Here is a 14,976-nt window from a genome sequence, read left to right as displayed (position 1 = left end):
TTAATCACTTAGCTTTTGGATGAATTTTACCGGTTTTCTGGCACGCAAGAAGAAACCGAGTCTAAACGCCCATGCAGTCAGACTCCACTCGCGCGAAACTATTTGTGTAACGGACATAACTCTCACTTTATAACACCTCTCTGAATGAACACCGGACAGTTACTTTTAGTCTTAATTTAATTTATTCTATTTCACACCTTTACTTTCTGTATAAATTATCGTTTCTGTTGCATTCAATTCCTTACTTGATAATGGTGCCAAGATGACACCAAAACGTCGTTCCGTTTTTTCGCTAATTTCGACAGTCAACTGTATTTCTGGCATCATTCACAAAAATTAAGAAACTCCTGACGACATGCAACTGATTGGAGTGATGATGTCATTCGCTCATCATATCATGTGACTTCATCATAGACATTGCCTTCATGGTATCGAACTTTAATTAAATAGAATCAGCGGGCGTGCTATATATCTTCCAGGTTAGTGATAGATGTAGGACAGTCGAAGCTCTCCTTCCGGACACCTGTCTAATACCGGTAACGTGTTTATTGCGGCAAAATCCCCGTATATTATCTTTCAAAAAAAGCTCTATAATAGGAACCTTCCATAATGCAGACAACGAACACTATTTCTCGACCAAAAAGTATCTAACCTCTCAATAAAGCCCTAGCCAGAGTTGTTCAGAGAGTCATATAACGAAGCAGGAACGAAGAAGGTTGCATTGTTTGATTTAAATTGATAAAAGTTTAATTAAGATTATCGACCAAAATTATAACTTTAAAGACATCAACTCGTATGATCGCTTCCACTTATCCTGGGACTTAAGACTAATAGCCTGCCAGATAATATTAAGAACATTTTGGTTATTTAATAGTTCACCCTTTTAAAATTTATATTCGGGAAACGGAGAACATTTTTTAACCAACTGATTGTAAAACCTAGTAAGAAATTATCCTTTGTAACTTTGCAAAAATAATTTTTTTACCATGTAATTTTTAAATTCTTAGCTTATTTATTTTTTATATAGATTTTTCACTTTTCCCTTGAACCTTTTTGTAATTTTTATATTCGTTATTTACTATAATTTTGTTCTTATTTATTTTATGCAGGGTTCCTCTGAAAACCACCTTCTACATTCTTCTCTAAATTTTCACCCCAAAAGAGCACAGTGGAAATTTTAAATAAGAGATACTAAAACACTGGGCAATCTAAAATCTAAAATATTATATTTCACTTACTTATGTTTAGCCTAAAGAGTTAGCAAATTATTAAATCAAGGACTCTAGTGGCCTTAATTTCTGAGCCCTTTGAGCATTGGATACAAATTGTTAGTATTTTTGCGAATAGGTGGTTTGCATTGCCGCCATGTTGGTTTATACAATGAATAGTGTAAAACTCGCGTTTTGATTGGACAGAGGAGTGCGTGATTACAGTATAGACGCCCGATTGACGTCACCGAGTGGTGTGACCGGCGCACGTGATCAGAGTCTTGAGTCCAGCCAGAGGGACTGGTCAACAAAGTTTTGCAAACTGTTTTTGCGAGTAGCGGACAAATTCAGGCAAATTTTCGCAGGAAAGTAAAACTATCCAATGAAAAATTGGACAAAGACCTTTGAGAGTGACCTCAACCAGGAACTTTGTTGTGACGTGACAAGAAAGGAAATAATTGTCCAAATAAGCTTATGTCTCCGATAGAAATCCGGTAAATGGCCAGCAATCGATCATAAATCACATTGCAGCGACTGACATACTGTTGCATTTTGGGGTCAGAAATTCCATCTGGAATAAAGGTTAGTTTTGAAAATATTGTTACAGAAATTCTTTCGGATTATACTCTTAGAGGAACACAACTTTCAAGTTTGCTTGAAAGTTTTTGACTCGGCTCAGTCAACGTGATGTTCGTTCACGAAATATGGTCAAAAACTTGTTTATTGTCTAAAACAAATAGATTTCATCTTGCCGTGTGTTTGTACTCTGATAACCCACAGAGGACGTCAAAACGGGGAGGTGACACCAGTCACACTACTTGCCTGCGGCTCGTAACGTACTTCTTTGTTCTCACCACGTTTTGACGTCATCTGTGCGTTATCAGAGTAAAGACACAAGGCAAAATGAAATCTATTTGTTAAATAGACCATAGAAAACTGCCATCGATTTGTTTTTTACAATAACATGGAAAAAGTACGAGCGGAGTTGGCTTTATTTTCCGTTAAGAAAGCGCGCGCATTACATCTGACGTCATTTTTATTGTCTGTATACAAAGACATGGCCCCCATGACGTCACATGCAAACAACCAATAGGCTGCCCTCTTCGGTTTTGAATTAGCAATAGGCTGATCTCTTGGGAAAACGTCCGCATGCAAATTGACTTACCGCTCTTTATCGTAAGCAGACTGAATGCAGCGGTCAGAAATACCAGCAATGCTATCTTGCAAGCCATAACTGTTGGATATGTACTTCAATGACAGTCAGTGAAATGTCCTCTTCTGAATCTTGTACCTTTGTCTGCTTAGGCTAATAATAAGTTGCCTGTAAGAAGAAATCCAGGAGCGAAAAACCATTAAGTGGCCTGTAATAAGCTGTTTGATATCCACAATTAAAAACATTTTGATAACAAGTGGCTAAAAATCACTTTAGTTTAATGGCTGTCACATCATCTATTTGACCCCATCCAAAGCACAACTAACAATGTTGTCAGCATACATTCCAATACTTTTGCGACATGGAATAAAAATGACACTGCCTTTTTTTCCTACTTGAAACGGCATTCGCTCATTCACTCATGTTTAATTCCCATCATGCAAAATATTTTAGAGGTATGTACTTGTCAATTCATCTCCCTAGCTGCAGGAAAACATAATGCTTGTTTACATCGATATTAACTTTTGTTGTTCATGCGCATTAATCTATGGGTGCCTTTCTCTGAGAAAATCCGAATCCGGATTTTTGATCCAAGATCACTCGGATCATGGTGTATCAAAGGAACTGACGAATCCTTACCCAGAGTGGATTCGTCAGTTCCTTTGATACACCATGATCCCAGTGATCTTGGATCAAAATTCCGGATTCGGATTTTCCCAAAGAAACGCACCCTATCTTTCATCATTCACTACTTCAGTTGATTTAAACTCTACAGACAACCAGGTGCCTCTTTTATGAATAACCAAATTCCCAAATCGTATACAACTCAAGTGTAAGCAAGCACATGCAATTTCTATCGACCGCTATCCACAGATATTAAAATTCTCTAAATTTAAGGGTCCATTTACCTATATCGTTGCTTAGTTACACAGTTGCTACTAACACAAGTACAATTTGACTTCCGGTTTCCTTGACCGACGAGTACACACGCGTTTTCCCTACAAAAAGTCATTTAAAGTCTTGTTTGCTCATTTGCTGATCTACTCACACCTTTTAAGTTGATATTCTTAGCGTATTCTTATTTTTAGCTGCAACACATTGCTTTGGTGTGAATGTGTGTTCGGAATTTCAAGCTAAAGGAAGAAAGTGGAGTATAAAAAGACAAAATCGGCTAACCATGTATGAAAGCAGCGACAAGAACTTTGTGAAATATTCGTCCCTTCTCAAGTTGAAAACGTCGCTGTTTTCCTGCCAGTTCCAGTTCAGCATTCAAAATGTTCTACGTACACTGGTGACGTAGAGCTTCTTTGGCTTCAAATCGTAAGAACTAAAGTAATTAATATCTTTGGAAAGTGTTTAATTTTCAACTGCCTTCATAGCTAATTCTCGTGTTTGTGTAGCTGGCTAGTTTCTACGGAATTCTCATAAGCTAATTTTCAAATTTCAGGAAGATGCCGAACTCACTTGTTCGAATTTCAGAGCTAATGAATAAAACAGACCTTTGTTGATAAAAAATACGGGAGACTGAAATTTGCTCGGAAAGAAATTTATAGGAAGAGCCTTTAAGATAACACGCACAACGCCAAGTTTGGCTCGCGAGTTTTGTTCGTCTCAAAGATGTGCGTTTACTCGCGAAGCAACTTGTTGCAATAACTTCGTGACCACATGTTTTTTGAAAAATATAAGAAAGAAATGCATATATTTTTGATTTGCTTTTTCAAATAGCTTTTTAGGCAACTTTATTTATTATATTATGCCTAGTAAATGAACAAGTGAAGTTCAAAAAATAAAGATAATGGCAAAATTGAGAATGATGTATTATTAAGTGAGTGACACAGGCATACTCGGAAAAAGGAAATCCGAGTGCTCCTATCGGGAGTCGAACCTAAGACCTTCTGATTACTAGTTCGGATGCTCTACCACTGAGCTACAGGAGACTTGTCTCAAATTCATCTGATGAAAGCTGCACAGTCAGTGTTGTTGCTGGTGAAAAGTCCCCGAGCCAGAATCTGCGGTAGGTAGTATTGTACAGCGAAGAAGGCGAATCACAGATTGGAGAAATTGTCGGGGAAATTTTCTCCCGGCAAATAACATACTGCTCTTTCAACCCCAGTGGAAACGATCTCGTACCCAGAGTCCTCAGGCTCTTTGGCCAGCGGTTGGTCACCAGGAGAGACTCTAGGGAACTAGAATGTTATTACCGCAGGATTTCTGCGGGAAAAAAAGCAAGCCGTTGCGGGGAAGCCAATCTAAAAATCTAAATTTCTTCGAATTCTCCAGAGTCTTTCCTGACGACCAACCACTGGCCAAAGAGCCTGAGGACTTTGGGTACAAGATGGCAGTGGAAACTGATACGCACGGTAGGTACAGTTTTAATGCTCCGGAAGCCGTCACGTGTCTAATTGATTTCATCTTCCTAAAGAGCGCAGGTCTTACGGCAGATACACAAAAGCCTCGTTCATCTGGAAGTGCTAAAGGTTTTGGAACAAGAGCCACCTCTTCGGATAAAAGGACTTAAGCTAAAAGTAATTCAGAAACGACAACCACACTCCTGACTTTTCGTAAGGCATTGGCATTCATAAAATTTTACCAACATTACGGCAACGTCCCGCAAAACAAAATAACGTGATTCCGAAGCGTCCATGAGTTCGATTAGGTTCATTTATCGAACGCAAAATCGAACAACGAAATTTCCGGAAGTTCGATTGCCGAGTCAACCGAACGCAATCAGAACTCGCTCGGACACAACCGGAGTCAGCCCGATGGATTGAGTTGACTAAATTTGGAAATGGTAATCAATCGGACTCAATCTGGTGACTGAGTTCGATGGAGTGTTCAACTGAACCGTCGACACAGCTTTAATACCAATAAACTTAGTATCAAGTGTTCGGCAATCGAGCGTTCGATTGCGTTCTGTTGCATTGGCAACGGGATGAGTTGATTGCGTTTCGACTACAGAGCTCAATCGCACTCAATCTATGGATTGAGCTAGCCTTAACTGAGTAACAGTTCGATTGAAATTCCGTTCAATTCTGTCGGATTGGATACGCCGGGTAACCCGATACTGAATTAGCAGGACATGATTAAGAAAAAAGATATTTAAATATCACAAGCATTGAAATACGTAAGGTGCTATGTTTTGTTATACCGCATTTTCTCGAAAAAAAAACGCCCCAGGTTTTATTTAAAATTCGGCAGTTTTGACCTTGTTTTTTTTTAGGCCAGCGTTTAATCGGGGTCCGGCGTTTATTAAAGAAATGCGATTTTTAGCCATTTTTCCAGGTTGATTTATTATTACCGATCCTCGGAAACCTAGGGACAGTTTGGAGGGCTCCTTCTAATTCAAACGACAGTAAGCACTACAACACAAGAAAGAACGTGCGTCAATAATACAACACGAACACGGATACATTGCTATATATTTTATTTCGCTGTGCAGTGCAACTCGGTTTTCTGTACCTTGACCCCATTTCTGACCAAAATATGTAATTTGACGGTACCCTTTATCAGAACTAGCGTACCAAAATTTATAACCATTTTCAGACCTGGTTTCTAGGATCTGTAAATTAATTTGTAAAATCAATTCCCTCGTTCAGACCAAAATAGTTAAAATCTATACTCCATTGCTCGAGAACCATACCCTTTGGGGCCACACATACCTATACAGCTGATATATACGAGTACCCCACCCACTCCCGATATAAATTAAAAAAAAAAAAAAGAACAATCTTGTTTGTGTTTGTTATTGTTTGGTTGTAGTTATGGAGACCAATTGTTAACGTTTCTATTCATTGTTAAATTTTCTACATTCTCATCAGTAGCTAGAATGTTCTTATGTCTCAATAGGTCGCATCATCATTAATAATAACGTCTCACCCGTGGCTTTACGGGTAGCGTTTTCCGTACCTACGGCACTTTAAAACCGAAAACAGATGACAATCGTTTAAAGACGTCATTTGCAGTCAGGAACTGTCATACATACAGACCGGCAAAGCGAAATGACCACAATCATCGTTGAAGTTAAGTGGTTTGAAAGTAATCCTGGGGAAGAGGGAAAAAGCGCGTGCATCGGCGTAGCGAGTTTTATTTAGCACGTGGACTCATGCTAACTAACAGAATTAGTTAGCATGATGTTTATGATCTAATTTTTATGCTTTTACAGTTTACTTTTTAACACTATATATATTGTTTAATTAATACCATTTGTAAAGCGCATTTGAAAACTTCAGTTGAATTTGCGCTTAAGAAATGATTATTATTATTATTTATCTTCGTCGCCATTTTGGAGGGAGCGCAACACCTGTCAGAAATTGAATGTAAATCCGATCTCAATTAATTTTGTAAAACTTAACCTAAAAAATGAAGCACACTGTAACGAGTATGGTTACATGAAGTACAAGTCTAGTTCCCGCCTTGCGTGTCACGTGACCGAGCTTGTAGGAAGCCATCTTGAAGTTTTGTTGTCGCTGTTCAACCGGAATAAATAAGTTGTGTTTTGCGGACTCTGTGTCTTTCCGCCTGTCGTTACATGGTGTCAGAAGTTTCCCGGATCCACACGTCACGAAAAGGAATGATTTGTGGCAGAAGCTACCGAATTTATGCCTGAAACCAGTGTTCAAAATAGCGAAAGTCCGGCTTCAAGTTTGATAACCATGGCGAATTTCCAAATACCTCCTCCTGACATACTCGAGCTAAACGAAGGTTCGACAGCGTCCAATTGGCGAACTTGGGTTTCTGCTTGGAATAATTACAGGCTGGCTACGAAGCTAGATAAAGAGGAAGAAGCACGCCAAGTAGCAACACTTTTGGCCGTAATTGGAAAAGAAGCGAACAAGGTGTTTCGTACTTTCACGTGGGCCTCGCCAGACGACGCGAAGAAAATCGCTGCGGTTGTAAGCAAGTTCGAAGAGTATTGCATTCCCAGGGAAAACACTATTTACGAACGTTTTCTTTTCTTTACGCGGGATCAGCGGGAATCTGAAACTGTTGATCAATATTTGACGGAGCTTCGCCAAATTGCAGCAAATTGTGATTTCGAGTCAATCACACCCGATCAGCTTCTCCGGGATCGACTGGTGACAGGTACCAAAACTGCCAAGGTACGTGAAAATTTGCTCAAAGAGAAGAAATTGACTCTTGAGAAAGCTATAGATATCGCTCGTGCCGCCGAGAGTACGGCTGTTCAAATGAAAGTTATGTCTGCTGAGTCTGGATTGAGTGCTGTGAAAGAGAAAGAGCAGTCAGAAAATGTCCCATCTGTCAGCAGTGGCTGGATCAAGGACTGCAGATTCTGTGGTAGGAACCACGAAAGACGTAGCTGCCCTGCCTTTGGCCAGATTTGTGCATATTGTAAAAAAAGGAATCATTTTGTTGTCAAGTGCCCAGCAAAAAGCAAGGTGTCTTCTGTCCAAGAGCGATTTTATTTAAGTGCCGCAGGTGTTGGAAACGGAGGTCGTGAGATGGTTACCCTCACTGTATCAAAAGCGTCTAACCCCCTTTCAGGTCACGATGTAAGCTTCTTGATGGACACGGGGGCTGAATGCAATCTTTTGCCCTTGGATGTGTACAAGAAGGTGACTGGCGATCTGCACTTGAATTTCCTCAATGCACGCGGCAAGTCAATCCTGGTTTTAGCTAATGGAGATGAGCAACCCATCGAGGGCAAAGCCACAGTGTATGTCTCCCGCAAAGGAAACGCACACAAAATTGAAGTCAATGTAGTCAGGGGCCATGGGTATGAGCCCATACTGTCTAAGCAGACAATGCTGGAAATGAACTTGATAAAGATCCTAGACAGTGACCGAGATCCACGCGTCAATGTACTGAAGTCCGACACAGAGCCACTGCTGGAAGAGTATGACGATGTATTTGAAGGCCTTGGAAAGTTGGACGGACAGTACCACATTGTAACAGACGAGTCCATCAGACCTGTAGTGCATCCTCCGCGGCGTTTACCTGTTGCAATGACTGAGCGAGTTCAGCGGAAACTCGAAGAAATGGTAGCTGCTAACATAATCGAACAAGTCGACCATCCTACTGACTGGGTATCCAGTATGCTAGTGGTGACCAAGCCATCCACCGAAGCTGAGGGGGAAACCAAGTTACGCATCTGTTTGGATCCCAGGGATCTGAATCTTGCCATAAAGCGTGAACACTTCCCGATGCCGACAATTGAAGAGATTGCAACTAGGCTGAATGGGGCAAAATTGTTCAGTGTTTTTGATGCCAGTAATGGTTTCTGGCAAGTGGAACTTGACGATGAGTCTAGTAGTTTAACAACGTTTAACACCCCGTTCGGGCGCTACCGTTGGAAGCGAATGCCATTCGGCATCAATAGTGCACCGGAAGTTTGGCAGCGCAAAATGCGAGAGCACATTGAGGGGCTTAAAGGAGTAGAAGTAATTGCAGATGATTTTGTGATCGTTGGATTTGGCAACACACCTGCTGAGTGGCAGACAGACCATGACCGGAATGTGCGTGCCTTCCTAGACCGTTGCCGTGAGAGAAACCTGAAGTTGAACAAGAAGAAAGCCCGACTGAGACAGCAAGAAGTTCCCTTCATCGGACACATTCTAACCCGTGAGGGACTGAAACCAGATCCACACAAGGTTGAGGCAATTGTGGGGATGCCAGACCCGACTGATGTCCAGTCCTTACGTAGGTTCCTGGGCATGGTGAACTACTTGGCAAAGTTCCTCCCACGTCTATCCGAAGAAACAGAAGTCTTGAGAAAACTCACTGAAAAGGATGCTGAGTGGTGTTGGCTGCAAAGTCATACTGATGCTGTGGCCCATGTCAAGGGAATGATTGTATCTGCACCTGTACTTGCCTACTATGACGTGAATAAGCCAGTGGTCATTCAATGCGATGCTTCCCAAAGTGGACTTGGTGCAGCTCTGCTACAGGAGGAGCGCCCAGTGGCTTACAGCTCTCGTGTGATGACTCAAACGGAACAAAACTATGCGCAGATTGAAAAAGAGCTACTCGCCATAGTTTATGCTTGTGAGAAATTTGATCAGTACATTTTTGGAAGGAGCAATGTAATTGTGCAGTCAGACCACAAGCCGTTGGAAACCATATTTAAGAAGCCAATCCGCAGTTCGCCAAAACGCCTCCAACGCATGCGTCTCCGCTTACAGAACTATGACATCCAAGTGGTATACAAGAAAGGAGAAACCATGTTCTTGGCTGACACATTAAGTCGCGCTTACTTGGAAAAGGAACCAGTGAGTCAGACCCAGGACAGTGACGTCCGTTCTGTCAGAGAACGACTGTTCGCTTTTGAGTTAGAGCAGATTAAAAATGGTGAAGATCTAAGTGTCTCCCCCACTCGCCTGGAAGAGCTGCGCAAGGAGACTGCTCAGGATGAAGAATTACAGACCCTGTCTGATGTTATTCATGAGGTTTGGCCAGAGACCCTGTCAGAAGCTCACAAATATGACCGGCGTCGGAGGCAAGTAATTGAGCTGTATTGGAACAGCCGTGATGAGCTGACCATAGAAGATGGATTGGTATACAAGGGTCATCGCCTTGTGATACCATTTAAAGAGCGTTCTGGTGTTGTAAAGAGCCTGCATGAATCACATATTGGAATAGAAGGAACATTGCGTCGTGCCCGCGACATTGTTTACTGGCCTGGAATCACAGCCCAGCTCAAAGATCACTTGTCAAGGTGTGGAATCTGTAACCGTTATCAGCCCGAACAATGTAAAGAGCCTTTAAAGCCTCATGATGTGCCTAATTTGCCATGGCAGAAAGTTGGTGTTGATCTTTTCGTGCTGGACGGGCAATCATTTTTGATAGCCGTTGATTACTACTCTGGCTATTTTGAAGTGCAAGATATGAGTAGCACCACCAGCAACCGTGTTATCACCATTCTAAAGGCGTGGTTTTCCAGGCATGGTATTCCTGTGACTCTCATCAGTGACAATGGGCCCCCCTTCAACAGTGAAGATTTCCAGACCTTCAGTAAGGAATGGGATTTTCACCACGTCACATCAAGCCCTTATCACGCACAAAGTAATGGTCGTGTGGAAAATGCAGTTAAGACTTGCAAGTCATTGCTGACCAAAGCCCGAGCTGATAAGCGTGATCCTCTGCTGGCGTTACTTGAGTGGCGCAACACACCAACTGAGGGTATGAATGCTTCTCCTGTTCAGCTACTATATGGTAGGCGAACACGCACCCGTCTCCCAGTAGCCAAGCAATTGTTAACTCCACAGGTGATAACTGATGTCCCCGAAAAGATCAAGATTAGAAAGCAGAAGCAGAAATACTACTATGATCGTCACTCACATGAACTGCCAAAATTGCGTGACGGTAATGCCATTAGAATGCGATTGCCACGCGAGAAGGAATGGTCACTGGGGCGCGTCATTGGAGAGGAGGGGACCCGTTCCTACTTGGTTGAAGTGAACGGAAAGCATTATCGTCGGAACCGCAAATGGCTCAGAGCAACACCCGAGGAGTTACCGGAGTCAGTGGAGACAAACCTCGACATGACCGATCCAGTGGAACTGGTAGAGTCAAGTCCTGCTGAGCCGCCACAGGCAATGATACCATCATCACCAGTGGTTTCTGGGCCTCATACTGAAGGTCGTCCAGTGCGGGACCGCCGCCCCCCAGTGTGGTTAAAAGATTATGAGTGCTGAAATAAGACACTGACTCTGCCTTGTTGCCCCTTTTTTCAATTTGGCTTTATTATGTACTTTTGCAGGGGCGTTTTAATATAGGAGACTTTCTAAGGCAGATTTGAACATTATGTTATTGCTTTTTTATTATCATTAACGTTCTGTATGCATAAACTAAACTATTAGACTTAGGAAGGGAGATGTAACGAGTATGGTTACATGAAGTACAAGTCTAGTTCCCGCCTTGCGTGTCACGTGACCGAGCTTGTAGGAAGCCATCTTGAAGTTTTGTTGTCGCTGTTCAACCGTAATAAATAAGTTGTGTTTTGCGGACTCTGTGTCTTTCCGCCTGTCGTTACACACACCGTCTTTTTCGAGACACCTTTCTTTCAATTGTGAGCTGCTGCTCAAGTTTGAGAATTAAGTTTATAGACCAATCTTCACTCAGGCAAGAAACATGGACAGCGTGCCTCGTATTTTTATTTTTACTTACTCGTTTTCTTAGCTTTCATTCCATGTTTAAAATTGATAGTATTTCAGAGCTTAAATTTGTCAAAAATCATTTGATGTTTTGGTTATTATACAAGCACTAAATTTCTGATGCGTGAAAACCGCGGCTTGATTTGTTGTGTACCGCATTGAGAACACAACAAAATATCTGCATGTTTAAGGCATTGGAATGCGGTTACCACAACCTTACCTTACCACAACCTTGCAGATGTTTCGATAGAAGCTGTATTCATCTGCATTAATCTGTTCAGTCGATGACTTGACCAGAGGCGACCAAACCGTTTCTTGCAGTAAGAACCAAACCCCTGTTACGAACACCCGCAGTTTCTAAGTCACGGATGAATCGCTAAATAACGGACACTAATTTAATCCAGACACTCAAGGCTATTTGAACTGCTCTCTCCAACAACCAGTTATGCTTGATGTAGTAACAATAAGTAGCCCACGGCTAATGCTAAAGAGAAGTGAAGCAACATGTAATGAATACGTATTACAGAATTATTCTCTTGTTTGTTTGTTTGTTTGTTTGTTTTTCTTCTCTAAATTGATTCTCCTCTTGTTTTAAACTGGGCCACTATGAGCATGAGATGCTCAAAGAGCTTCATTTTCTGTAGAATCGCCTTAAACAGCATAAGTAAGGCTTAAACAACATAGAGCTCGGCGGGCAAAATCACCAAATAGGTGATATTGTTTTATGGTATGTAAACAAATTTTAAGATATTTTGTTTATCAACACAAAAATATTGCAGTGAAGTTTATTTTGTTTTACCGCAGTTGGAGACTCACTTGTATATCAGTTAAGAGCATTATTTAGGATATACAGTCGACTCCCGATTACTCGAACCCTCGCTAACTCGAACCTCGCGCTAACTCGAACCAATCTTCCTTTCCTTTCAGGTCATTTTCTATCATGATAATTTACCCTCGGTAACTCGAACTCCCGATAACTCGAACCTTTTTCAATTTCCCTTGAAGGTTCGAGTTATCGGGAGTCGACTGTAGTTTGAGTCAGTATCTATCATATTAGTATCATATTATATTATATTGCTCGAGCATGTCCAATCAATATCAAAGGCTAATAATATGTTTTTTTACTACATACCGGTACATGCTAACAGCACGCCATCAGGTCAGATGGAGAGATATTAAAATAAATACAAATTGTTTTACCTCTTTGTGAATGTATACAAGGATTTGTTGGACATTTTTGGCATAAGCGTTAATTAAAAAATAATTTAAGGGATGTAAGGCATAAGAATCACAAAAAGTGTAAGCCTAGCGACTAATTTAATTTGGTTTTAGGCATGAAGTAATCCCAAATGCGCAGATAACAGACGTGGCAATTCTAGGAATAAAGGATATGGTTTTAAAATTTTAGGGAAAAAGAATATCCCAGCCTCCCCAAAAGAACCTCCAAAATGACCATTTTCCTTCCCTGTTATTAACAAATGTTTTTATTTATTGTTTGGCATCATTTTATCTGATATGCGGGGTGAACACAAAATCGCAGAAAAATGCAGAACAATACCGGCTGTTGAATAACAATCCAAGCAACAAGGAAAATATAAAGTACCTCTAGTTTTCTTGGGCAAAATTCATTGCTAAGGAACTTGCGTTTATGATGTGATCAACGCATTTACCTCGTGCTCTGATATGAATAAAAATAATACAATATTGCAAATGAAACACGCTGAAGCTTTCGATTAACAAATCCCAACCAGCAGGAGGGAGAAAATTTGGCTCCTTGCCAATATATTGACTGCCTCAAGTGAGTCGAACGTACCGAACATGAGATCGAAACTTTAGCAAGCTGGCTCACTGCACTAATCGGCCAGCCTAACCACATCATAGAACTATGTTTAAAAATCGAGATGTAGGCGGCATTGTGCGGGCAACTTGACAGAATCTTAAACATTTCCTCAGTGCCTACAAAGTTCATTTTCCCAACGATCGAGTAACCGCTTAAATCCTACGAAAAAATAACCAGATATTTTACTTATACAGTAGAACCCCGGTAACTCGAACTCCCCCGCTAACTCGAGCTGAGTCTCAATTCCCTTAGATTTGACCCAACTTTTCAGTCATTTTTACTCGGTTAACTCGAACTCGGATAACTCGAAAACCCCGCTAACTCGAACTAAGTTCGTTTCCGCTTCATCAAAATTTACCCCGATAACTCGAATTTCTGGTTCTTATAACTCGCCACGGATGCCCATTGAGATATCCCATTAGCTTTTCTTATCGTGTATTCAAATTCTAACACTAGATCAAAGACTGGAGCAATTTGATTTTAATTAGTGCAACGAACAGATACAAAATGTATTAGTTTCTCGTGAAATAAGTTTAATTTGCTCTGTATTGTATACCGAAGTGCTGAAAATCAATAAACTATTTATTATTAACCTGGAAAATTGAATATTTTAATCGACCCCGATAACTCGAAACCCTGCTAACTCGAACAGTTTTTTGTTTCCCTTCAGAGTTCGAGTTACCGGCCGGCGGGGTTCTACTGTATAACCTTAAAACCGGAAAACTAGCTAGCGGTACTTTCATGTGGTACTTCAGTTTTATTTTTACGATGTGCGACTCGCACATCGTAATGTACCGTGACAGTATGTGTATTCCGAGCCTGTGTGATCGTGGTAGTGAACCAGTGGATACAGAGACATCTGAAGTGAGGCGCTCTTCAAGACGCCATGCAAGACGTTCACCCGCTATCCGAAATATTCGCCGCCCAGGATAAGTTATCATATAAAACTAAGTAGAATTAATATTATGCAGTGTGTATGATTTGTTGTTTAGTAGCCGGAGTCAATTAAATAGATTCCGATCCATATGTGACGTTTCAACTTATAAGGTGCGTGAAAAACAGGCAATGTGGGAACATACAACGCTGTATTCTCGAATCAAAACACATTAATTATAATTATTACCTCTATGCTGCAGGTAAATTAATCTGCGCTACATTTTTTCAAGAGTGTGTCCACTTCTAAATCTTTTCCGTACTTGCTCAAGAAAATAAGATGGTTAATTATGAAAAAATGGACCATACCTTACGATTTATCGTTCATCGGTGACTTGCAATCTTAATCAACCTACATCATTTGAATTTCTTAGAAACATCGAGCTGCATTCTTATGGGCTCGTATGTAAAATACTGAATTTATAATACATTCCAATATGGCTACTCATCGTTTATCGTAATGTCTGTGCTTCATTAAATGGTAGCATGGCAACTTAAAACTTAAACAGTTATTTCCTTTTAAAATCAGCGATAAAGGTTACCTTTCTGAAGCATTGTCGTATTTGCCAACCTCATATGTTAACACCTGAAGTGTTGCAATTCCATATCACCTGTTTCTAACGGATGATCACTGGTGCATATCATTAAAATCGGGTGAATACTTGTTCCCATATCTCATTAAAAATCGCCGCATCCATGAATATTTAACCATCTTTGACGGAAAACGTCTCT

At 40.8% G+C, this 14,976-nt stretch overlaps 1 protein-coding gene across 1 annotated transcript in view; it reads right to left on the bottom strand.

The window, feature by feature from the left end:
- The window catches only part of LOC146479357 (uncharacterized), a 44,782-nt gene extending 30,172 nt beyond the window's left edge, over positions 1 to 14,610 (bottom strand). Inside the window, exons 1-2 of the mRNA XM_085110873.1 lie at positions 14,554 to 14,610; positions 2,374 to 2,529 (exon numbers count right to left, since the gene is read on the bottom strand). Coding sequence (XP_084966999.1) covers positions 2,374 to 2,440 — 67 coding nt within the window. The 5' untranslated portion in view covers positions 2,441 to 2,529; positions 14,554 to 14,610. The remainder of the gene's footprint in view (positions 1 to 2,373; positions 2,530 to 14,553) is intronic.
- Positions 14,611 to 14,976: the final 366 nt, after the last annotated feature.

The sequence above is a fragment of the Pavona decussata genome, unplaced genomic scaffold, assembly GCF_977016875.1.
Source record: "Pavona decussata unplaced genomic scaffold, jaPavDecu1.1 SCAFFOLD_59, whole genome shotgun sequence".
Taxonomy (NCBI): domain Eukaryota; kingdom Metazoa; phylum Cnidaria; class Anthozoa; order Scleractinia; family Agariciidae; genus Pavona; species Pavona decussata.
This window is presented reverse-complemented; position numbering and strand designations above follow the sequence as displayed.